The following is a 24649-nucleotide window of genomic DNA, read 5'->3' on the forward strand; positions in this document are numbered from 1 at the left end:
AAGAGCCTCGTGGTGCTGCCTGGTGTTCCTGAAGGAGAAGAAGCTCGTCGCCCCCCCCCGGCCTGCCAAGGAGCCGGCTGGCTCCCGCTGCCTGCGGTTCACCTTCACAGCAAAGCCGTTACCTTGCAGCACGCCGGGCCGCCGCCGCCTCCTTCTCCGGGAGCCCCCGCGCTCCACGTACCCCACGGGGGGGACACAGCTCACATCCCACACCCCCTCTCCACGCCAACCCCACAGACCCAGGCCCAGCAGGGACGGTCCCCACAGGGGCTGCTGGAACCTGGGTGTCCCTTCGCCCCCCCGCTCCTGGGGTGGCGGGACGGACCGCCGCCCCCGCTGAGCCTGCAGCCCACGGCGACCCCCCGCTTTCTGCCCCGTGGCGCCCGCAGCGTGTCCCGCACCCCTCCGGCAGCGTGCAGGGCTCCCCGGGGGTGCCTGTCCCCCCGTCCCCCTGACCCCCCGTCCCCCTGACCCCCGTCCCCCTGACCCCCGTCCCCCTGACCCCCGTCCCCTCCGCTCTGGCCCAAGCCCTCCCCGGAGCCGCTCGCCGAGCCCCATCGCACGGGGGAGCCCCCAGCCCCCAGCCCCGTGCCGATCGCTGCCCGGCCTCCGGGCACCGCTCCGGGCACCGGGGCTGCCCCCGACCGATCCCTGCGGGGCCCCGCTCCCGCAGCGCCCGTACCTGGCCCGGACTGCCGGGAAGGGTCGGTCCTGGGGCCGGGGGGCCGGGCTGGTGCCGGTACCGGGGGAGATCGGGGCCGGTGCCGGGAGAGGGGGCGGGCGGGGGGCAGCGCCGGTGCCGGTACCGAAGGGCTGATGCCGGTGGCGGGGCCGGTGCCGGAGGTGAGGGCTCGGCTCTGGTCCCGGTGCGGGGTCTGGGTGCCCGGTGCGGGGCCGGAGCTCGCCCCGCTCCCGGTGCCGGAGCATCCGCAGGACCGCGCCGGGCCCCGCTCCGCCCCGCCGAGCTCCGCCCCGGGGCCGGTCTCGGGGCCGGCTCCGTTCGGCTCAGCCGGCCCCGGTGCGGCGCGGGCGGTGCGGGGGGGGGGGGGGCACAGCCGGGACCCCCGTCCTGAGCCCGCCCGGGGCCGCTGCGGGCGGCGCGGCGGAGCCCCGGCAGGAGCCGCCCCCTCCCCTCTCCCGGGGCTTCGCGGCCCCGGGGGGGGGGGCTGGGGGCCGGGCCCGGGAGCACGCCTGGGAACAGGGCCGGGCCCGCAGCACCGGGGCGGCCCCAAAAAACCCCAACACCGCGGGACGGGGCGGGGGGAGCGGCGGGCACCGGGGGAGACCCCCCCCCGGTGGGACCCCCCCCCCCCCGGTGGGACCCCCCCCCCCCGGTGGCCCCGGAGCTCCGCGGCGGCTGCAGCGGCACGGGGCGGGCGGAGGGGGCGGGGCCTGAGGCGGGGCGGGGCAAGGGGGCGGGGCGTCAGGGGGCGGGGCACCGGGAGGGGGCGTGGTCAGGGGCGTGGTCAGGGGGGCGTGGTCAGGGGGCGGGGCAGTGGGTGTGGCAGTGGGCGGGGCGGCGGGCGGGGCGGCGGAGGGGGTTCCGCCATGTCGTTCTGCGCCTTCCTGGGGGGCGAGGCGTTCCGCGACCACTTCGAGCCGGGTGAGCGCGGCCGGGGGCGACCCGGGGGGCTGGGGGGAGGCTGGAGGGGTCGGGGGGAGGCTGGAGGGGTCGGGGGGGCCGCATGTAAAGGGATTCGGGGGGGTACGGCGCGGCCGGGGGGCTCCCATCCTGCGGGGCTGGGCCCGGGGAGGTCCCGCTTCGGGTCGGGGGGAGGCTGGAGGGTCCGGGGGTGCTGGGCCGGGGGCGAGCCCAAAGCTCCCTCTCGGTGCCCGGCCCTGTGCTGTCGGCTGCACCGAGGGGTAGAGCCCAAGTGCGCGGGTGTCCCGGGGCAGCTGACACGGCCCCGGGGCTGCTCGGGGGTCTCAGCGCTGAGCACCCCCCCTGCCATCCACCCCCCCAGGCATCTACGCGTGCGCCCGGTGCGGCTACGAGCTGTTCTCCAGCCGCGCCAAGTACGAGCACTCCTCGCCCTGGCCGGCCTTCACCGAGACCATCCACGAGGACAGCGTGGCCAAGCGCAAGGAGCGCCCGGGGGCCTTCAAGGTGACGGTTACGAAACTCTCGGGAAGGGGCAAAAAAAGCCCCTTTCTCATAGCAGGGCCCGTGCTGAGAAGGGCCCCTTGTGACCCCCTCCCTGTGTTGCCAGGTGTCCTGTGGCAAGTGCGGCAACGGGCTGGGCCACGAGTTCCTCAATGATGGGCCCAAGAGGGGGCAGTCCCGTTTCTGAATATTCAGCAGCTCGCTGAAATTTATCCCGAAAGGTAAGGGCTGCGCCTCACCGGGCTGGCTCCGTCCTCGTGGTTATTTGGGGGCCGCTGCCAGCCTGGCTGCACGGTGAGGGATGTGGTAAGCCCGGAGCCACCCAGGCCCCCAGCAAATCCCACACGCCTCAGCCTGGTCTGTGGGTGGCTCTCTGGGGGCTCTCTGAACTTGCACGGTGGAACGTGGGGCGTGCTGGAGGTGCCCCAGGTCCCCGTGTGTCAGGGGAGCAGCTGAACCGTGGAGGCTTTCTGCTGGCAGTGCAGAGCCAGGGCAGGATGGCGCTGAGCTTGCTGGCTCGTTCCCCACAGTAGTCACGTGTGAGGTCTGAACGTTGCCTCTACTTTATGGTAGGGGAAGGCCAATTCTTCTTTCTCCTGTGGTTATTGTGTAGTTTGCTTCCCCAATGTCAGAAAAAGGCTTTGGGAGGCAGTGTCTGACCTCGGGGCAGTACCCCAGCCATGTCTTGCTGTTCTGATTATCCGACTGCGATCCTTGTGAATCACTAGCTGTGTGTAGCAAAGTAACTATAAACTGGGCTGGGGGGTCTGGAGGAAGACATAAGGGCTCTGATTTCTTTCCTCCCCCTCTTCCAGGCAAAGCAGACAAGGACCCAAAGGAGAAGTAAGCGAGCTGCTCTACACGACATGCTGCTGGGGGCTGATCCTGTGTTCACATCTTGGGGTGCACTGGGAGCAAGAGGCCCCCTGACAAAGCTCCTGGTTCCCCCGGGCCGGCTCCATGCTCCGAGGCGTTCCCATTCTGGGTGCTGGGAGGGAGCTGGGAGGGGAGGGGGGGCTGTGGCTGCACTGCACTTGCTGGGGGCCGGGTTGTATGACCCGTGCCTGAGGTTATTTTGCACAGATTGAGCTGAAGGCTGCAGCTCTTCATTTTACCTTCCCTTTTTCCCTCCCCGACCATCTCTTCCCCCAGACATCCCTGCCTCTGCCAGCAGCTGCCGCTGAGTCCTTTCTGCTTTGCCCACCGCAGCAGCACGCGTGCCTGCAGCCCTACTCCGCTGGGGCAGTTCTGCTGGTCACCAGCAGAGCCGGGGCTGCCTCAGCGCCGTGGCCAAGACGGGCAGGCTCTGCCTTGCCACCGCTGCCACCCAGAGCCGCTCCGCTGACATCTCGGGGGGGGGGGGGGGCGGCGCTGGATTAGCGGGGAGCAGAGCCTGGGTTAATCTCTGGTGCTATTCTGGGCTGGGATCATGGTATGAATTGCCCTCTGTAAACCCTTCCAGGATGCTGGGGCAAGGATGTTCTTATGACCCTGCTGGACAACACCCAGGTGTTTTACCCCTTGACCCACCTTGCAGGCAGCAGCGGTGGTTCTGCATTTGCTGTGTCCTCTGGGCCTGGCTCTGGCTCTGCCTCGCGGCAGACCTGTTATTACTGTGTTGTAACCCTCGTGGTGTTAACGGTTCCTCCTTGCTTTACGCTGCTGTAAGGGAGGCCAGAACCAGGCTCACTGACTGCACCTTGCACAACTCAGGCTTTAGGAGTCACGTTTGCGTTCTCTCTGCACTCAGAAGGGCTCTGATACTGATTTCTCTTTAATTCAGGGTCTGATTCGTGGCCTTCCCTCACTGTCCCACTTTGCTCACTGCCCAGAAACCAAATCCTCCTCTTTGGAATCAATACAGCAGGGTTTCTGGGTACAGCAAACCTTTGACCCATGGGTCTAGTGGTGTAACTGGTGCAGCACGTGAGCGGGGTGGTGCAGCCACGCCGCAGCGTTACGGTTCGGCTGCGCTCAGGGCACTTTGGGGGCTTTTATCCATGTGCTTTGTGCCTCCTCAGGCCTCTTGGGCTAGAGGGAACGGCACCGGCCACAAGAGCAATGTGCCAGCTCGTTCCCTGGAGCTCACTGCTCATCTCGTACCTCTTCGAACACTGAAAATAAACCATTGATTCACTGTGTCAGAGAAATAGCCTTCTTATTTTGTCCTTTAAAAGCATTTCTGCTGGTGCCTGGGGAGCCCACCCTAGGCTTCCTCTCTGGGGGATTTCTTGGAGGTGGTCCCAAGGATGGGGAGGCTCCGGGTAAGGCAGGCCCGGGACACGAGCGAAGCATGGACACGTGTGGGCAGAGCTTGGCCCCTCTGGAGGCCTGGCAGCGACCTGGGAATGGGTTGCCCCCGGTGTCCCAGGGGTGCAGGGCTGGTGGCTGAGGTGCAGCACGGAGCAGCCGGGCAGCCGGCCTGCTGCGGGGTCCGCAGCCGGGGTGGGCCCCCTGAGGCCGGGGTGGGTTTGTGTCTTACCCTGGGTTTTGGGTGGGAGGATGCGGATGCATTGGAAGTCTTTGGGCTTTGTGAGGGTCAAAACTTTAACCGCGGAAGGTTTTCTTTATCCTTAAATCACAATTTCAGCTCAACTACAGGCGCTTTTAGGCTGTTTCAGCGTGTTCTTGGTAAATCATGGCCTGTGGCAGGGAGTTCTGGGGAGAAGGGGTGAGTTTTAGCAGTGTCTCAGCAGTTTCCCTGTAAGAAGCCATACGTGAGGCTGGAAGCCACAGTTGTTGGTGGCAGCTCTGCTGTCCCCGGCTCCCCAAAGGTCCCTTCCCGGCTTCATGGAGGCCGAAGGCTGAGCTGGGCTTTGCTGGACCCCTTGTCCCCCCCGGTGCTGCCTCCTGCCCGGTTGTCCCGAGGCGGACCCAGCACCTGACCGGCTCCGCTACACTAATTGCTAATGAGATCCCGGCCTGAGTTCCAAGCCACTTTTCAGCTAATTAATCCCCCCGATCCGCTGCTGTGCCTTCAGCCTGGTGCCCCCGAGCGAGGCCCGGAGGCCGGGGCAGGGCTGGGGCCTTCTCCCAGCGCCCAGGTGCCACCGGGAGGGGACGGGGGGGGGACACCCCCCTGCAATTCGGATTGCCGGCAATTCGGATTGCCTGCAGTTCGGGGCGCGGCCGCGGGAGGGTGCCCGCGGTGTTCCCAAGGCTCTGCTGAAGGCTGGCTCCCGGCCCGGCGGCTTCCCCCGGGGCCTCCCGCGGGGCGCGGGGCGCGAGCAGAGGGCGGCGGCGCGTTCCCCTCCGGCAAGCAGGAGGAAAGCCGCCCCGGGCCGACAGGGGGAAAAAAGGGGGGGGGAGGGAAGGAGAAAAAGGGAAAAAATGAGAAAAAAGGGGAAAAAAGGGGAAAAGGGGAAAAAGGAGAAAAAGGGGAAAAAAGGAGAAAAAGAAAGGGGAAAAAAGGGAAAAAATGGGAAAAAAGGGAGAAAAAAGGGGAAAAAAGGGAAAAAAAAGGGGAAAAATGAGAAAAAAGGAGGAAAAGAAAGGGGAAAAAAGGGAAAAAATGGGAAAAAAGGGAGAAAAAGGGGAAAAGGGAGAAAAAAGGAAAAAGGGGGAAAAAGGGGGAAAGGGAGAAAAAAGGAAAAAAGGGGAAAAAGGGGGAAGGGAGAAAAAGGGAGAAAAGAGAAAAAAAGGGGAAAAAGGGGAAAAAGGGAGAAAAGAGAAAAAAAGGGGAAAAAGGGGAAAAAGGGAGAAAAGAGAAAAAAAGGGGAAAAAGGGGAAAAAGGGAGAAAAGAGAAAAAAAGGGGAAAAAGGGGAAAAAGGGAGAAAAGAGAAAAAAAGGGGAAAAAGGGGAAAAAGGGAGAAAAGAGAAAAAAAAAAGGGGAAAAAGGGAAAAAATGAGAAAAAAGGAGGAAAAAAAGGGGAAAAAAGGGAAAAAATGGGAAAAAAGGGAGAAAAAGGGGAAAAAGGGAGAAAAAAGGAAAAAAGGGGAAAAAGGGAGAAAGGGAGAAAAAAGGGGGAAAAGGGGAAAAAGGGAGAAAGGGAGAAAAAAGGGGAAAAAGGGGAAATAGGGAGAAAGGGAGAAAAAAGGGGGAAAAGGGGAAATAGGGAGAAAGGGAGAAAAGAGAAAAAAAGGGGAAAAAGGGGAAAAAGGGAGAAAAGAGAAAAAAGGGGAAAAAGGGGAAAAAGGGAGAAAAGAGAAAAAAGGGGAAAAAGGGGAAAAAGGGAGAAAAGAGAAAAAAGGGGAAAAAAGGAAAAAGGGAAAACGGAAAAAAAAGGAAAAAGGGGAAAAAATAAAAAAAGGAAAAAATGGGGAAAAAAGGAGAAAAATGGGAAAAAAGGAAAAAAAGGGAAAACATGGAAAAAAAGGGAAAAAGGGGGGAAGGGAAAAAAGGGAAAAAGCGTGGGAAAGGAAAAAAGGGAAAAAAGGGAAAAAGGGGGGGGGAAGGAAAAAAAGAGGAGAAAAGGGGGGAAAAAAATAATAAATAAATAAATAAATAAATAAATAAATAAATAAATAAATAGCCCAGGATGCCCTCCCGGGGATGAGATGCTTTCCCGACCTCTGGCTGGAGCTGCTGATGCCGCAGAGCCTGTCAGGGGAGGCTCGAAGGCTTCAGGCACGGTGCTGTGGGTGCAGGACGCGGCCCACCAGGGACAGGTTCCCCCCAGGCCTCCCCACCTCCTCCGGGCACCGCGGGTCCCCCGGCCCCGCAGCGAGGGGATCAGCGCCGGCCGTCCCTGCCTGCACGGCTGGCCTGGAGCAGCCCTTCCCCCGCCATTAATCCTAATTTTATTATTGCGCTAATGTCAATTCTGGCTTAATAAGAAGATTTTGCTTAGTTGGGCAAAAGAGGCCCCGTATTGGCGACGTGGGTTTAATGACATAAAGGGCTCTGAAGGCAGAAATTGAATTACGTTAGCAGGCCGACGTAAACTTCCCTGGTTGTTTAAAAAATCATTAATTTCCTCCCCCGTAGCCTCCAGCTGACCTCGCTTTTTAATTTTTTAATTTTTTTATTTGCATGACATGAGGTGGACTTGCCTCTTTGACCCTCCTCAGCGTGGCTCCGGTGGAAAGCCGAGCGGCCAGGGCACAGTGAGATTCAGATTAATTCTCCTAATAAAGACGACAAGCCCTATAGAAATTACGTTACGCGAGGAAAAAGAAGATGACCTGGAGGCATTAGGAAGCTCTAATTACCGTTATTCTTTCGAGCAAGTGCCACAGGAAGAACAAGGAGGCTGCCCAGGGAGCCCTCCACCTGCAACGGGTTTCTTTTACCTTAAATTTTCAGTTTTATTTCAATTTGGCCACTACCAGGTGAAGGGGCTCAGTGCTGCTGAGGGGGCCAAGGCCGGGTTTGGGTTGCCCCTGCAATCCTGACCCTTTGCAGGGTCCCAGCCCACTGGGTACCGCGCTCTGCAGGCACTTAGGAACACCACTTCATTTAAAAGGAATTGTTCCAATTCCTTGCGGGGCCGTAAAACTGCAGCGAGGGCTGGAGCTGGTTTGGTGTCAACTGCAGAAAATAAAGTTATGGGAAATTAAAAAAAAAAAAACAAACCCACGCACCCCGCTGGTTTCCCTGGCACGCAGGGGGCCGTAAGGAGCCAAGGTGCCCCCCCCCAGCTCGCCTGCCAGCGCCCATCCCAAGAGCACACCTGTCAATAGGGCACATCCAGCAACAGCTGGGGAAAATTAAAGGCTTATTTCACTTCGTTTGCCGATAATAACTTCATCTATCTTTATTCCGGGCTGCCTCCCACCCGGCAGCCGTCGCTCGCCTGGTGGGAGGGAATCGCTGACCTATTTCGTGGAGTTTGCTTAATCCCAGTGAACCTTCCCAAGCCACGAGGTGAGGAAATTTGTTTTCAGTTTGCGGCGCGCGTTAATTAGGGAGATAATGACTGGAAACACTCGGAGCGAGTCTGAGCTCGACGGAAAAATGTTTAGCCCAAGGAAAATTTAAATCATTTTTTCTTCTCCCCTGGCTGCTGAGATCTGACTTTTTAAGGCAATTAGCGAGTGTTTATTTGTTAATCAGCCATACTTATACGCTTGCTTTGGGGTCTTATCTCACGCTCCCAAGTGCACATCGCTGCTAATCATAATCCGCATTTTTGATGTGTGAAATACCTGTCCCGGGATGCTGCGCGTGCTGCCGGCTGTGCCAGGATGCGGCGATGGGGCTGCCGCTCATCCTGCCCGGTCCTGTGCCTCCGCCTCTGCTTGCTTCTCCCCACGGAGCACCCAAAGATCCCTGGGCTCCCTCCGCATCCCAAGCGCATCCCGGTTTCTCGGGGGTGCCTTTCCCCACATGGGTCTCCCCCAGAGTCTGCCCGGGCTGTGCCACGTCCCTCCCGGCTCACAGCGGGGCCGTGGGGGTGCAGGGGAGCTGTGGGCATCCTGTGCCCCCGCATGGAGCTGCCGGAGGAACCCTCCCCAAGGCGCCCAGCAAAGCTGCTCTGGGGTGCGCCAGCATCGCTCCAGCACTGCTGGGGGGAGCTTGGAGCAAACCTTCCCCTTCTGCAGGGTCTGGCACAGCCCCACGGCCGCCGCTTTCAGCAGCAGATCCCAAGCCCCCCAGTGACCTCGGCCCACTGAGAAATTTGACTTTTGCCTGAAAACGTGAAGGCAGCCACGCTCGTGCCGCTTTGTGGGGCACGCCGGACATCGGCGGCACTGGGGACCCGTGGAGACACCTTGGACGTAGCAGGACAGGGTTTGGGTGTCCCACCGGGGGGCACAGGGCTCCCGTGGCATTTCGGGTGCCCCGGCTGTGCCATGCCCCGGCTGTGCCGTGCCCCAGAGCCGGCGATGCCCACGCCGGGCTCTCCCCTCTGCCCGGCCATGCGGCGTGCGCTTCTAAGCACTGCGCTTCACTGTCTGCGGTAATGATTTGTTGCTTGTAAAACCACCGTGATTAACTACAGTTTAGCCTCCTAGTTTCATGTCTTATCATGTTTCATCTCACACAAAAGACATTTACAGTCTATTTTCAACTTCAAAGCAAATGCTTCTTGCGTGAGCATTAAGGAAGGCAAATATTTAAGCAGAACCTGCATGGTATTAGCGTCTCTTGATGTTCCCTGCTGAGCGAGGATTGATGGCTGCCCGAAAAGGCAGGTTTTTCCTATTGTTTTATGCACCAGTGATTAATATTTCATGTTCCCACTGTTACATATTTGCTGGCTGGCACTGGCCTACCCTGACAGTGCTTTCTCCGTGTTTTACATGTCTAGCTTTTATGCACTTCAATATAGGAAGTGTGACTCTTGGCAGGGTCCTTGGGTCTTATTGAAGCCTCCTGACCAAGTTTTTCGAATTACTTTCATCTTGATGGCATTAGGCTGATAGCATGTTTCCTTTTCCCCCTGGTATCTCTGTCCTGTCAGTTTGTGGTGCTCTGCCCCAGCTTTGGGGGTTGCTGTGGGATGGGGACAGCAGCATCTCTCCCTTCCTGGCCGTGTGCCGCCTTTCCCTGGCAGGGACATCGGGGACGGCACTGGGGCAGGGGCTGTGCCAGCCCGCAGGGGTTTGCAGGGCTTGCACTGGACTCACCAACACTTTTGCATTGTGCAATCAAGCCCACAGAAAAAAAAGAAAAAAAAAAAACCACAAGTTCCCGGTCAACCTTGTCAAAGCAGCAGGAAAATAGCCCAGGACCAAATTCCTCTGCTTTGAACACGGTGGCACACTGGTGTGCATTTGTCTGAATGCAAAACATATTAAGACCAGGAACTGTGAGGGACGGCTCTGCTTATCATCTAGCTTGGAGTTAATATAATTCAATTAGTATGAACAGTAAATATAGCTCGTTTTAATTTAGATGGAGGGCTTGCTGCAGCTCTATCCTTTAATTTCAGGAGAGGGGAAGCTGTGGGAGGACTGCCAAGAATTTCTGCAAACCCCACATCATCTCCAGGGCCGCGGGCGCTTGCTCCGGGTGCAGGGGCCACCTCCGAGTGGGCGCCCATCGAGGGGTCTTCCCCCGGGCCGCTGGAATACGGAGGCAGTAAGCTGCACCAGCGTTGGATGCGAAATAGAGACTGGAAAGCCACCAGGAGGAATAAGCGGCGCAGGCTATTTAAAGAGGAAACGATCAGCTCGGGAGAGAGCTGCAGACATGTGTCTTCAGGGCTGTGCTGCGTTCTTAGGAGATTATTTTAAATGTGTGCATCTTTTCTGCATCACGGTCTATCTTTGTTCCCCCTCTGACGTCTTGAGTCAGGGATGGTATTTTATGGCCACGGCGGTGCCTGCCAGCAGCACGACAGTTCTGCTGGAAATTAACATCTCCGAGCTTTAAAAACCTCGCAGCCATAAAATTCAAAGTAAGAGATCAAACCAGTTAAGCTCAGATTAATCTAAGCCACCGGCTCTGGCAGGCGCAGCATCTAGGCTCCGACGGGGGATGAAGTGCTCGGGAAGCGCTCGGCAGCGCCGGAGCAGGTGAGCTGCTGCCCTGCTTCTCGTAGCCACGTCCCGTGTCCGTCTGTCCGTCCGTCCCGGCACAGCATGCTCCCTGCTGCCCGTCCAGACGAGTTAACCCCGACCGTGGTGCTTCCTGCCCGCCCACCTCGGACGGTGGGGCAGAAATGGGGTGGCTGGCTCTTTTTTGAGCGGGGTCTGCCTTGAGCCGAGTGGGGCTTGTGGGCGCAGCGTGCACGCGAGTGTGCAAACGTGCACATGGGGCGAGGTCGGTGGTGGGTCAGGGGCTAATGAAGCTCATGAAATACATCCTCCTCTGCTCACTAGGCCAAGTGGAGTGTTTTCTATCATCCCTCCTGACATTACTGCATAACTTAGATTGCACTTAATTAAAATAGCTCATTTAACTGATGGCTCCTCAGATGCAATGCTGGAGGTTGTCCGCTCTTCCTGCGCAGCCCCCGCGCAGCGCGGAGGTGCAATAAGCGGGCACGGCACGATGCACTGCTCCTGCTCCGCCACGCTGTAAGGAAGGAACTGCTGCAAACGGCATCTGGGGGGCAATGAAAATACAAAAATCCAATCCCCAGGCCCGTGATTGGTATCGATTCTGGGTAACTGCAGCTTGCTCTGCGTGGGAGCAGCTGCCCAGGAAGGCGCGCAGCCCTGTGCCCCCATCCCATCCAGGGTGCAGGTTTTAGCTGGGTTTAGATGAACATCTCTGCCTGGGTATAGATGAAACAGAGGAAAGTAATGAGAAGCTGTAATTTGCCAATACATGCTGAAGGGCGAGACAGGTCGTGTCTTCAATTACAGCTGCTCACGTGCGTGAGTCGCCAAAATATGCAAGGTATTCGTTTAATTTCTCCATTTGAGGCCAGCACGGTATCCTGATACTTATCAAAACAGAGGTTTGGATGTATGCTCTGGGGAGGAAACTTACTCTTGCAGACAGCCCACGTCAAGCCAAGACACCACTTAAACCTTCACAACTGTGCCTAGATTGAACCTGTATGTGGGTGTGGGCTGGTCTCCTGGCGCGGGATCGTTTTTACCTGGTGTTGTGCAGGATCTGAATTTCTCCTTTGCACAGCAGCAGAGATAAGTGCTTCCCGATCCCTTTCCCCAAGGCAGGGCAGTGCCCGTGGGAGCTGTGGCCACCCTACGCTTGGCTTCCACCGGGCTCAGGAATTTTTCCCCGGCTGTCCCCGGTGCCTGGGGATGGGGCTGGGGCTGGCACCCGTCCTTGCCCCAGCGCTGTGGCTGCGCTGTCCCTGGGGAGACGTGGCAGAGCCACACCGGTGCCCTGCTGGCAGCTCTGGCTTCAGGGCTCCAGCCCACTGGGAAGGGTAAATGACTGCAGAGCCATAAAGAAGTCTGTAAAATTAGCGGCTAATTAGCAGTGACTGTGGTGTGCGCTGCCACGCTGCCGCTCCCTACGAGGGCGGTGCGCGTTGCACAGCTCTGCTCCCCAGACTGAGGCATTTGCATGTGCCTGTAGCCCAGAGCTACCAGTCTGTAATTGCAAAATTAGGACAAAACAAGTGATTTGTTGCTACAAATGATAGGAGCAAACAGAAACACCTCCCATCAGCGCTCTCGCAAGGCTGACATCTGCCTCCAGCCGCCTCCTGTTTCCATAGCTCTGGTCTGCGGGAGGTGACGGGGCGCGCAGCAGGAGCAGGGCTGTGCCTCGTCCCCCAGGCAGGATGGGCGCTGCTTGTTCCAGGTGTCTGCAGAGATCAGCAAGGGTTTGGGTTCCTCTGCTCCCTGCGTGGAGCACAGCGTGCAGGGATGGATGGGGGGGCTGGAAGTGAAGCTGGGGGCGGTGATGCGCCACGTGGTCCCCAGCCACATGTGGCCCCCTGCCGTGTTGTCCCCTGCTGCCACAGCCCCAGTAAAGGCTCTCGCTGCCTCTGGGCTGCTGCTGGAGGTGCTGGCTGGGCATCGGGCTTGTGTCGGGGGATTTGCAGGGTCGGTGCTTTCCCTTCCCTCTGCTTTGCCTGCAGGCAGCCCCGAGCCAGGCAGCCACGGAGGCGAGCCGAACCAAGCACCGCAAAGCATTTGCCATAGAATCTGAAGAATTTGGAGTGAAACCCCCAAAGAAATTAAGCACAGATGGGTTACAGGGGAAAAAAGAAACCCGAATTCCTCCTGCCGCTCGGTGCTGCCTCCAGCACAGCCGCTCGTCCCCGCTGCGGCTCCGTGCTGGCCCTGGGACCGGACAGGCACCGTGCCAGGGTCACCGGCTCCTCCACCGGGGACGGTGCCAGGTGGCTCCCGGGGTGCCCTACAGCAGCCGGGGCTGTCGCTGCTTAACCAGCCCCACGGGAGCCATCCGGAGCCCCACGCCTCTGCGCATCCGCTTCCCGCCGTCCCTCCCCGCCCTCCTGCCCACACTCTGTGCATTTTCCACCCCGAGCCCCCTGCGGCACGCCATTTCCTGGTGTCTGAACGCAGGGCCAGGCAGCCACAGCTGTCCCCGCAGCAACGTGCTGCGTGCTGGCGGGCCCCTGGGTGCCGGCAGGATGGTTTGTCACCTGGAGGGGTGAGGACTGCCCCGCAGGGACTGCAGGTTCCCATCCCGCAGGTTCCCATCCCGCAGGGATTGCAGGTTCCCATCCCGCAGGTTCCCATCCCGCAGGGACTGCAGGTTCCCATCCCGCAGGTTCCCATCCCGCAGGGACTGCAGGTTCCCATCCCGCAGGGACTGCAGGTTCCCATCCCGCAGGTTCCCATCCCGCAGGGATTGCAGGTTCCCATCCCGCAGGGATTGCAGGTTCCCATCCCGCAGGGACTGCAGGTTCCCATCCCGCAGGTTCCCATCCCGCAGGGACTGCAGGTTCCCATCCCGCAGGGGTTGCAGGTTCCCATCCCGCAGGTTCCCATCCCGCAGGGATTGCAGGTTCCCATCCCGCAGGTTCCCATCCCGCAGGGACTGCAGGTTCCCATCCCGCAGGTTCCCATCCCGCAGGGACTGCAGGTTCCCATCCCGCAGGGGTTGCAGGTTCCCATCCCACAGGTTCCCATCCCGCAGGGACTGCAGGTTCCCATCCCGCAGGGATTGCAGGTTCCCATCCCACAGGTTCCCATCCCGCAGGGACTGCAGGTTCCCATCCCGCAGGGATTGCAGGTTCCCATCCCACAGGTTCCCATCCCGCAGGGACTGCAGGTTCCCATCCCGCAGGTTCCCATCCCGCAGCCACACAGGGACTCCCTCCCCAAAGCATTGGCCCTCCAGAGCAGCAAAGCACGGGAGGAAAATACGTGACAAGAATTAATCTTTCTTGTCCAATTAACAGCACAAGGAGAGGCCCTGGGGGTGCAGCTGAAGCAAGGTGCAAGGGGTGCTGGCGATCCCAGCCCCACACCAGCATTTCTGGGCCGTAATTACCGGGATTTGGGGCTTTCTGCTTGAGCTGGCGCGCTGCTGGGTGCTCCCCATGCTCCCACACCTGCCTGCTGCCTTCAGCTCCTCACATAGTTCCGACGCACCATTAGGGTTTTCTTTTACAGCAAGCTCAACGCTGTTGATTGTGTTATTGGGTAGAAATGAGGTCGAATTGTTCCTCTGTGTAAAATCCATTGGCAGAATAGCAGCGGCTTGGCTGCGAAGCTTGAGCTGTGGACGGCCACAACCTGATCCACCGTGGCTTCATTGTGTGCTCACCAACGGAGCAAAGCTCCTCCGGTGAGACGTGCCGCCAGGAGGAAGGGGCAGAGGAGGAAGGGCCAGGCCGTGGGGTATTTTTTCTTCTCTGAAGGTGCTGTGGATAATTGCCGTTGTGTCGGGCTGACGTTATTACGGTGCGTTCGGTACGTTCCCATGTGCGGAGCGGCGTTAAACGACATCCAGATGAAGCGAGCGCCGGTGCAGGCTGGGAGCGGGGCCGGGCCGGAGGAAGGAGGAGTGTGCGCGGATGCGGCCCTCCAGATGCAAACAATAAGGCCAACGGATCTTGATTTCATCTGTCAAGTAATTGGGCTGGAAGTCTGTGCATGCTAATGACTCCACATCAAGCGGCTTGGTGTTCAGATGTGACCCATCCCACTCCGCGGGGAGCGCGGGGGGCTGCAGCCTGCGGTGGCCGTGATGAATAACCCCCAGATGTTATCCCATAGGGTAAGCGAGCCCCACACGTATGTTGTTAATAATGCCAAAGATCTGAGGTTAAAAATGACCAGGGGGCATCCACATGAGCCCGGGGATGGCGGCTCCCACGGGCTGACCCTGCTGCGGGGGCGGCCGAGAGGGGCTGGGGCTTGGCCCCGTGCCGGGGCTCCCCGCTCTGGGGTGCCCTCTGGTCTCTGCAGTGCTCGGGCAGGTCAGTGCTACCCTGTGGGCGTTGCTGTTGATGCCTGGGGAGAAGAACTGTCCCTCTGCCCCAGGGTTTAGGGATCATCGGGTCTGTTCCCACCCAACACCTTGAAATCTCCATCCACCTCCCGCTGCGTAGTGATATGGAGCACGGAGATTCTGCAGAGGCCTTGGAGATGGCTCCTTCTTGCCTGGCCAGTGACCATCCCAGTGGTGTTTTGAGTTTGATTTCACTGCTCTGGGATGCCTTGGAGCCAGCTGCGATGCTGAGCTGGATGATCCCCTGCACCACTGCTTGCTCAGCCCTGGGTCATGGGGCTGGTATCAGAGCTGAGCAAAGACCTCACCAGCTCACCAGGCAGCTCACCCCTGCCCTGGGCTGTATGTCCCATCTGTCCTGCTCTCTGGCCCCGTTCTGGCAGCCCGGGATGCAGAAGCAGCACGGGGACATGCTGCTCCCAGTGTTGGGCTGCTCTGGTCCCCTCCTGGTGCTGCTGCAGGGACCCAGCCCCAGGCGCAGGGAAGGGGGGTGCTGGCCCGGCCAGCCGTGTGTCCGGACTTCTTCCCATGGTGTGATGCTAAAACCCACTGCCAGCATTTCAGATTTTAGGTTCTCTTGTATTTTTTTAGCCATGCTCAGGAGGTGAGAGTGGGGTGATGTGGGAGACTCAGGGCAGGGCCGTGCATGGCTGTGTGCTGCAGGGAGGGTGGCGGTGCAGCCACTGGCCCTTTTGCACCCACGGGCTGCATTGTGCCATCAGCCGCAGGCAGTAACGAGCTGCTCAGGGATGCTCCTGCACCCCCTCCAACGTGAGCCCCTTCTCAGGGGAGCACCCAGATATTCGGGTAACACTTTGCAGCCTGCCATGGGATACTGGTCGATACCAGGGGCCCGCACAGGGCGATGCTGTTCCAGCGGTCCCGTGGTCCCGCGGGTGCCTGCGGAGCGGAGCCCCCCTGCTGCCCCCACTCGCTCACTCCGACGAGCCTCAGGTTACCGGCAGCTCCGGCCCGGCTCCATTTCTCCCAGACGCGCCAGGGCCCGGGTGATTTCCCTGAAAGCTCCTGTCGTCGGCCCGGCTCCAGACAAAGCCCCGCTCCTTCCCAGCGGGGCCACGAAGCGCCGCGCGCTAACCTGCGTCGCGGGGAGGGGAGAGGGGGCCTGTGGGGTCAGGCAGCACATGTGGGTGCCTGCGCTATAGGAACCAGATGCCCACTGTCACCAGGAAAGGGGATCCTCGCCGAGAGGCTTTTGTCTCTGAACAGAGCCTTTTCCAAGCCTTTTCTCGCCACGTGTGAGGCGGGAGGGGGCCGGGCACCGGAGGCACGATCCAAACGCTACTGAGGCGCGCAGGCAGGCGCACGCAATCCCCCAGCACCTGCACTTTATTGGTGTGAAAGGTATTGCAGCCCGGGGCAGCGGGAGCGCAGGCGTACCCTGCGCCCTCTTTTATTTGGAGCCTTTCCAGCCCTCCCCCCGGCCGATTGCTCCAGCATGTGCGCCGCAGATGAGGAGAGACGCACGGCACCGTCCCTCGCCCACCGGGCAGGGCAGGGCAGTCCACGGGGACCCGTGTCCTCTGCACCCAGCGGGCAGCAGGGCTCCCTGAAATGCCTCTCCGTTAGCTTCTTGTCACTCCCAGGTGACACCCAAAATGCCACCGGCAAGGTGGGACCCTGGGTGCCCACCCGGAGCTCTCCCCTTGGCTCATGGCTCAGGCACCACCCGCCGACTGCCCGGGCTTTGATTTCTGCAGCTGCAATTCCGGATGCGCATGATGCATGTGGCTATTGAGGGGAACGAGGGTATGAGATCGTTGTGTTCATTACCTGATTCATTAGGTGTTCATTAGCTGTTCTTAATGGTAAAGCATTTTGCTGTCGTAGGGGGTTTACAGAATTAAGGCTGGAATAGGCGATGAAAACGGACAAAGAGAACGCGTTGCCCGCGTGCAGGGCTGAAACACTCTTGAGGTGGCTTCTTGGGAAAAGGGCTCTGTATTGCCAGGGGCTAAAAGTGGGGGCTAAAAGTCAGGTTTCTGACCCAAAGTTTCAGTTGGCTTCTTCTGCTACTACTGAAAAACTACCAAAGTTTAGGTTTTCTCAAATTAAGCTCTGCAATCTGTGTTGCCCGTAGTGTTTTGCTGGGTCTGGGGGTGCAACCGCCAGGGTTTAATGCAGTGGTTACTGCTGCCTCCCCCTTCACCATGCTGTTTTTTTGCCCGTCTCCAAAGGCTGCACACGTGTACCCCAGAACGACACCTGGGAGGCTGCCTGCCCCCTCGCTGGCAGCGGGGAATCCTTCCAACGCTGCTTTTTCTCCTCGATGCATTTGAGACGTTTCTTTAAAGCTTCATGTTTCGTTATGGCTCGGCTCTGCTCCAGATGTTGCCGTTGTTGGTCCCACACCTTCCTCTCTGTTTGGCCACTGAAAATTTGGCTGAATTAGAGCCAAATGAAAGCTACCCCCCACCTGGGCAAGGAATTAGCAGCGGGCACGCCAGAGTTTCATAGACTCGTAAAATGTGGCCATCTGCACCTTGTGACACTTTGTTTCAAGACGAACAGCAAAACAACCCCCACTGCAACGTTTATTTATTTAATTATTTATTTTTCAAAAAAGAGGAAACTTGTGAACTGATTTGCTTGAAAAAAGCCGGTTCCCGCAGAGGCTGGGCACAGCGGTGCGGGGCTCACCAGCTGGGGCTTGGCGTGAGCAAACTTTGCTTGACGGAGAGCAGCTCTGCGCGCTCACGGGCTGATTTTGCAGGTGGTGAGGGCACAGTCCTCCACCTCTACCGCCCAAAACCGCAAGCTTTGCTGGTATTTTATGGCACGGAGGTGCCCGGATGGGATCCAGCCCTCCCATCCAGCCCAAGTTGCTTCCAGAAGTGGTGGGTTTGGGGCTGCCTGGAGCCAAATTCTTGCTGCATCTCCCCCCCCCTGACCAAAAGGGGTGATGCCGGAGGTGCAGACCTGCGACGAGCTCCGGGTGCTGAAACACCCGGCAGAAGGAGTACCTGTGCTCGTGTGCAGATCGATGGCTGCTGAGAGCCTTCTTTGGGATGCTTCCAAGCACATTAGAGATACATCTATCTGGCATGTAATTAACTCTAAATGAGATCGGCAATGAACACATAATTATGGTTCCACTGAGTTATTAAGCTCATAAAGAGCAGGTAAGCAGTTGTCGAGGTACCCCCGGCCAGTCAGCAGCCGCTCGCCGTGCGGGCTGACGCTGCAGACAGGCAGAAATAACGGCGGGGGGATGAGGGGGGCTGCTAACAAGGGGCTGACAGTGGGGTCTGAGCCTGACCCTGTGCCAGCCTCGCTTCGTCTGGGAGAGGCAGAGGCACCACGGGCTCTCCCACAAGTTGTGGCTCTGGGAGACCCGTGGGGACTTTGCTGCCTTCCCAGCACCAAGCCCGCCTTGTCCCTGGGCTGTCTGGGCTGTAGATGCCCCGTAATGCCCCACCAGGGTCCCCAGGCACCGTACTGAAGGTCCCACTACATCTCTGGGCTGCAGCTGGATGCGCTCCCGCGCCATCAGCTTTGGCTACAGCAGTATTTCCCCTGCAAATACAGTGATATTTCATGGTCTGGCTACGTGGTGTCTTCAGGAGGTGACTTTCTCAGCTGGAAATGGCCTTTTGTCAGGCTGGGGCACCCAGCAGTGTGATGGCTGGGTCCTCTGGTGAGCTGCCAGCTCCTTTTGGTAGGTTTTTTTTCCCCATACATCTCCATAGGATAAAGAAATCCCGCTGCTCCCATAGAGCTGTGTGACCAGATGCTGGGGAACAGCAAATCAAACAGAAAAAGCACCTTTGTGCGTTATCCTCCCCCAATCCCCGCGTTTGTGCAGTTCCAGCGTGATGTCAAACTGTTGTCACTGCTGTGTCTTCGCCCAGGAGGGCACCAATAAGGGAGTAATTGCAGTCAGCCCGAGTTTGTTTTTGCATGGAAAAAACGAGAAGGAAAATGGGGCCGGGTGCGGCTGGAAAGCTGCGTGGAGGATGTCTGAGGGCTCTGGATGGCACAGTTAATAGCTGGAGTCCTGGGGACAGAGGTTTGGGTAGGAAGGGCTGCGTCTGATACCCTACAGCTCTGCCTACTCTCATAAAACTCGCACATTTCATATGTATTATTTTTTAAATTGAAGCTTTAAAAAAATCAGTGGGTTTTGGCTGCTTTATCCCCTTATTGGGATTATTTAAATCAAAAACAGAAATATGGGGCAGGCTCCCTTTGTAACCGCGGATGGCCCGGAGCCAGCTGCCTCTGCGCTGCTGCGGGCGGGCGGCGGATCCTGGGCGGGCACGGGCACGGCGGGGACCCGGGGATGGGGCCACCCCCCTGGGACCCCCGTCCTGCCCTGCCACCACCCCAAAGGCTGTTTTGGAGAGAACAACATGGAGCTGAACCCTGGGCTGTTGGAGGGAGCTGGGACAGCACCGGGGGCTCAGGATAACCCTCCTCCTGCGTTGGGCACTCTGCGAGCACCAGATTTGCCCTCTATGAAGCACCGCGTTCCCGTTCAGGATTTAAGGGACTGAACGGGTGGCACGGAGCGTGGCACAGGAGAGGCAGCTTGGGGGTGTTTTTGTTGTGTAAACGCTCCCCGAGCGGGGCTGTCTCCAGCTCGCTGGTATTGCTATAGCTACGGGCAATTTTCTGCGTTCAAGTTTTGCAAAACCATATTAAGAAAAATCTCGCCCTGGCGCTGCTGGCTCTCCTCCAGGCTGGAAATTGCATTCCCCTGCTTGAAATTCCTCACGGAGTTTCAGATGGAGAATGTACAACTTCACTTTCCATCTCGAGCTGCTGTCACACATTTTAATAACAGGGGCTGTGCTACACCCCAGAGGTGGCCGCGTGCCAGTATTTTGAAGCGAACCCGTTGGAGCGGTTGCGGTGAAGGCTTGGACGGTGGCGCAGGCGCTGAGCGAGCGGCGGAGGAGAAGGAGCCGTGGCTCCAGCCCAGCTCCAGACGTGTGCCGTGTGGCCCCTTCTGCCTCCTGAGCCCCGCTCAGCCCCTCGAGCGGAGATCGGAGTTTGCGGGTTATTTTCAGCCTCCCAGTGGCCGCGGTGATGAGCTCCGCGCTGTCTCCTTCACCCCAGGTGATGGGACACCCCTGCTCTGGACAGGATCAGATCCGTTTGCTGCACCGTAGCACCCTTGATCCTGGTGAGGAAGAGACATGGTTCTTTCCTCCTTTATCCTCCTGACAGTCCCTGTGCTCACGTCCATGAAAACAGCGAGGGCCTGGCCCTAATGAGCTCCAAGCTCCTGCAAAGCCATCCCAGGTCTCTCCCTGTAAAAGCTGCCTCTTCCCACAGGAAGGATTAGGGCAAATCCCCCCGTGCTGTTATTTCGAGGTCGGGACACTTACAATGCCCAGAGGGCAAAACTCAAAACTCCCCAGGTCCCTGGGGAAAGACTCAGTAATGCCACAGAGCGGCTGAGCCTGGTGACAGGGGTGGCCTTTGCTGGGACCCTGCAGGGGTCCATCCCCAACCTGAACACCCCCAAGGAGACGTAACCCGCCTCCTTAGCTGGCCTGGTCTGCTTTAGGGACGGGCATGGGGCTGCTCTTCTGGGAAACATCACTATTTGCAGGACTCAGCCATCCCCAGCCCCATCCGTATCCGCGTCCCGGGGCACAGGTCTGGGCTCTGCCTCCCCGAGCCTCTCCTGGCTGCAGGCACCGCCTCGCCCCTTACCAAGCCCCTTCTCTGGCTTGCTCTTTGAACCCGAGGAGCCGGGTGTATTTGTAAAACACACCGCCGTAATCAGGGAAACAGCCGTCCTAATTGGATTGGAAGGGCCCTGAGTAATTGGCTGTTTGGGAGCAGCCATTTCGAATCAAGCTGTGCGCTCTTTAATAAGTTTACTCGCCTTTATCAGCTTGGCGAACTCCGCTGCGGAGGTGACCTGTTAAATGATCTCCTGTGTTTCTAAAGCGCTTTTTATCCCCGCTGATCCCTTGAGCCATTTTCTTTCTTTCTTTGTAACAACGAGCTTCAGGAGACCCACAGCGCCCGCGCTGCAGCTCCCGCCTGCGTGCTGTGCGGGCCGGGGAGGTCCCAGGGGAAGGGGCTGGGTGGGGATGCCCCGACCGCTATCCGGGACCCCGTCCTGCCCAGAGGAGATGGTTCGGGGCTGGGGGAAGGACGGATGAGGGGAGCACCGAGCTCACGCAGCGCCGTGCTGATGTTGCTCTGCGTGGACTGTGAAGGACCTCGGCTGCTTGAGTCCAAGGGCTCCAGGGGAGGTTGTAATAAAGGGGAAATGGGGGCGAGGGCTGGTGGAGGGTGCTCCAGGTGAACCCCTGCGTGGGGCACGGGCAGTTTTGGGGAATGTTGCCCTGGGAGTTTGCTCTGTTCTGGTGTCAGGATAAATCCCTGGTATGCTTCAGGGATGCTGGCGGGTATGGCCATGGGACAGGGCTGCCCAATGCACCTGGTCAGGAGGAGCCCGCCCCTACCCCCAAAAAAACAATTCAGACCACACGTATGTGCGCCACAATGTCTGGTGGCAGCTCCTGAGCTCGGGGATGTGTCTCCCTCACCTCTTCTGCACTGACAGCCGCTAAAAGCTCCTTCGGCCACGATCCATGGAGCATCTTTGGCCATGCAGATGCACAGCCACAGTGCCACGGCTCCCCCTGGGCTGTCGTTAGTCCCCCAGTCCCTGGGGAGCTGCCAAGCCTGCAGTCATCTCCCCTGGGACCCCCGGTTAGTCTGCCTGGCCCCAGGAACGATGACCCTTCCCTTCCTCCGTGCAGCCAGTCATCTCCAGGGCTCGAACACCCCTCGCCCCTGGCAGAGGTTGAGGCAGTGGTGATGTAGTGAGTGCAGCGGCCGGCCCTCGCATCTCATCAATCAGGGCTCGGAAGCGTGGAGGCTCCCTCCACATCCGCAGTGTCTGCACGATGCTCCCCGCGAGCGCTCGCAGCCCATCCATAACGCCGGTGACAGCCCGGAACACTTTCATCTGCATCTGCCAGGGCAGCCGGCGGCTCTCGTGCGGCCCTGGGGACCGGCTGTGCCCAAGGGGTGCCCGCGGTGGCCCTTGGGGTGTGGGGAGGCTCCCCTCCACCCAGGTTTGGCTCCTTGGGGCGAGCACATCGGTGCCCATCGTGGTGGCATGGCTTGCTCCTGGCAAACGCGGCCCCGTCCAGCTGGGCACCCGCGGCAGGGACCTTTCAACACGATCGGGAAACTCTTGAAAAGCGGCGCTCTCCGGTGGGTTTTGTTATCGGAGCCGCAGATGAAGAAGTGCTAACGGAGGGAGAAGACAGGCAGCATCCCGGCAGACAAGGTGGCCGGGAGATCAGAGGGGGCCCGGTCCGGATCCCGCATCCCGCTCAGCCTTCTGCGCTGACTGCAACCACCGCCAGCCAGTGGCACTGCGCACGGGGACGTCGAAGCTGCTCATTTCAGAACAGCCTTTGTTTGGCTGAAGGCTGTGGAAATGCTGGCACCGAGACCCCCAGGCCCTTTCCTGGCTCACTGCCTGCACAGGACCCTGAAAGCGTGTCCCCAAAAATGCAGTGTTTTGTCCTTAAAAAGCTCCTCTACTCAATTTAAAATTATACTGAAATGACAGATTGGGAAGAAATCTCAAAGAGCTGAAAATTGCTACCCACCGATTTTGTTTCGAGTCAGTTTGAATGTTCTAATTTTGCTGAAAAAGTTACTCCCGAGTGCTTGTTGCCTTCAATCGTCTGAGCCTCCCGGCCCCAGCACCGAGTTCCAGGTCACCTTTTAGGCCTTTTCCCCCAGCCTGGCGGGCAGGCAAGGAAAAGGCGCTGCCCTTTGGGCCCTGCCCTGCTGTGCAGCGGGCAGATCGGGCGGTGCCAAGAGGCAGCACCAAAAGGCAGCACCGCACCATCCCGCTGCACCATCCCCAGCCCGCTGGGATCCTCCCTGGGCTGAGGATGAGGACGGTGCGGGTGCCGCACTCCCCCACCTGCCTTTCCTGAGCCTCCCTGGCTGTGTTTAGACAGAATTTTGTCAAAATGCATATATTCCTGCCAAACGTTTCCATTTTGACAAATTGGCATTTTCCAACAACAACAATTCCCCCCCCAACCCAAACACGGAGCTGGAAAAATTCCCACCAGCTCTAGCCCGGAGTGAAACAGTTCCTATTTCTAATCACTTACGTAAACTCAACAAGAGCTGGCAAGTGTCGCGGGGAAGATTTTGGATGCGTTTTTATTTATCAAACTGCTCCCGATAACAGATTCACTTCCTCGTCGCAATCTTCCCTTCGCGTTTTTCCCCGGGGAACCTTCGTGTTGTGAATTGGAAGGTTTCTCCGTCGCGCCCGAGCGTTTATTTCCTCTTGTTGAAAAGCTACCGTGCGCCACGGGCCAGGCAGCCCCCGCGCAGCCTCCTGCGAGCGCCAGCCACGAGAGGGCACAAAGCCCCGTCCCGCAGCCGGGCGACCTTGCGGCTTTGCCATTGTGCCACCACCCAACCGTGCTGGTGTGTGCATTCGGGTGTCCGTGGCACCGCGCAGCCTGTCGCTTGTGCCGCCGCCGCACAGGATTGTCACTGCTCGGTGGCGATGCCGCGGTGTTTGCGCAGCTCTGCACCCCCAGGTCTCGGGCCGCGCTCGCCCCCTCCCCGTGATGCTCTATCTCTTGGAAGACTCGGGGGATCTAATTATAAAAAGAGCTAATTATATTGATAGGTTAATTAAGGCACTGCTGATTTCAGAGAAAAAAAAAAAAAAAGGCTTTATCACAAGGCTGGAAGTGAGGCTCGGCATTTCGGGTGTGTGCCGGGGCAGATCCTTGGAGCGTTTCAATGAAGCCACAGCCAGGCTGGGGGGACAACGGCCCCCAGGGGCACCCCCAGGCCGGGCCTGGGCTGGTTTGTGTCTGCTGCAGGTCCGTGCTGCCAGGAGGGCAGGGGCAAGTGGCACGGTGCCGCTGCTGCTCGCGAGGCCCAGGCCTGGCCAGCAGTGCCCAGGGATGCCACCCGCAGAGCCGCTTGCTGCAGGGTCACCGTGTGCCACCTGCGCTGCAGCACCGCTGGGGTTCACTTGGCACCTTGGTGCTTTGGGATGGGGGAATGGCGTTTCCCCAGCTGCTGCTGCCCCCACCCCACTGCTCATTTCACACGCGCATTTTGGGGTGCAACACCTGAGCTGCTGCTTTGGGGCGCATTTCGCCAGGTGCAGGGCTGGCACCCCAGGTTCCTCCCATCCCAAGCAAGAACTATACGCGCATGCTGGCTGCCTTTCCACGCTTGCAGCAGAGCCCGCGCAGCCCAATTAGCGCTGCCCCGGGGGTGCCGGCTGCTAATTGCGGGCCTCGGGGCTCCCAGCATGGCGAGCACCGGGTGTGAGCGGCACAGCCCCCACCGGGACCCCACTCCCGGGTGTGAGCAGCTGCAGTGTGCCTCCAGAAATGATAAAAGGAGGGGAAAAAAATAAAAAAGGGGAAAGAAAAAAAAAAAGGAGGGGAAAAAAAAAGGAAAAAAAAAGGGAAAAGGGAAAGGGAAAAAAAAAAAAAAGGAAAAAAAGGAAAAAGGGGAAAAAAAAAAGGAAAAAAAAAAAAAAAGGAAAAAGGGGAAAAAAAAAGCAGCGGCTGGGAAATCGCCGCTCCCGGCGGGGGCTGTCCCGGCGGGGTCTCTGCCCTCCCCGGGGGCTCCCCACGCGTGAGCCCCGTCCCCGGGCGGGGCCGCCCCACGCGCGCTCCCGCCTCCTCCCCGCGGGTGGGCGCGGGGGGCGGTGCGCGGGGGGCGGGAGGGGAGGGCCGGGACGGGCCGGGGGGGCGCGGAGCAGCGCGCAGGGGGGGCGCGGAGCGGAGCGGGGCCGAGCCGAGCCGAG

General features: G+C 59.3%; 1 protein-coding gene across 1 annotated transcript; it reads left to right on the forward strand.

Moving 5' to 3' along the window:
* The first annotated feature begins 1477 nt into the window (after nucleotides 1-1477).
* MSRB1 (methionine sulfoxide reductase B1) lies at nucleotides 1478-4254 on the forward strand. Its single transcript, XM_066977728.1, has 4 exons — nucleotides 1478-1603; nucleotides 1965-2107; nucleotides 2211-2325; nucleotides 2920-4254. Exons 1-4 carry the CDS (start codon nucleotides 1549-1551, stop codon nucleotides 2949-2951), a joined length of 345 nt encoding a protein of 114 aa, XP_066833829.1. The 5' UTR covers nucleotides 1478-1548; the 3' UTR covers nucleotides 2952-4254.
* Nucleotides 4255-24649: the final 20395 nt, after the last annotated feature.

Source organism: Anser cygnoides, chromosome 15 (assembly GCF_040182565.1).
Source record: "Anser cygnoides isolate HZ-2024a breed goose chromosome 15, Taihu_goose_T2T_genome, whole genome shotgun sequence".
Taxonomy (NCBI): domain Eukaryota; kingdom Metazoa; phylum Chordata; class Aves; order Anseriformes; family Anatidae; genus Anser; species Anser cygnoides.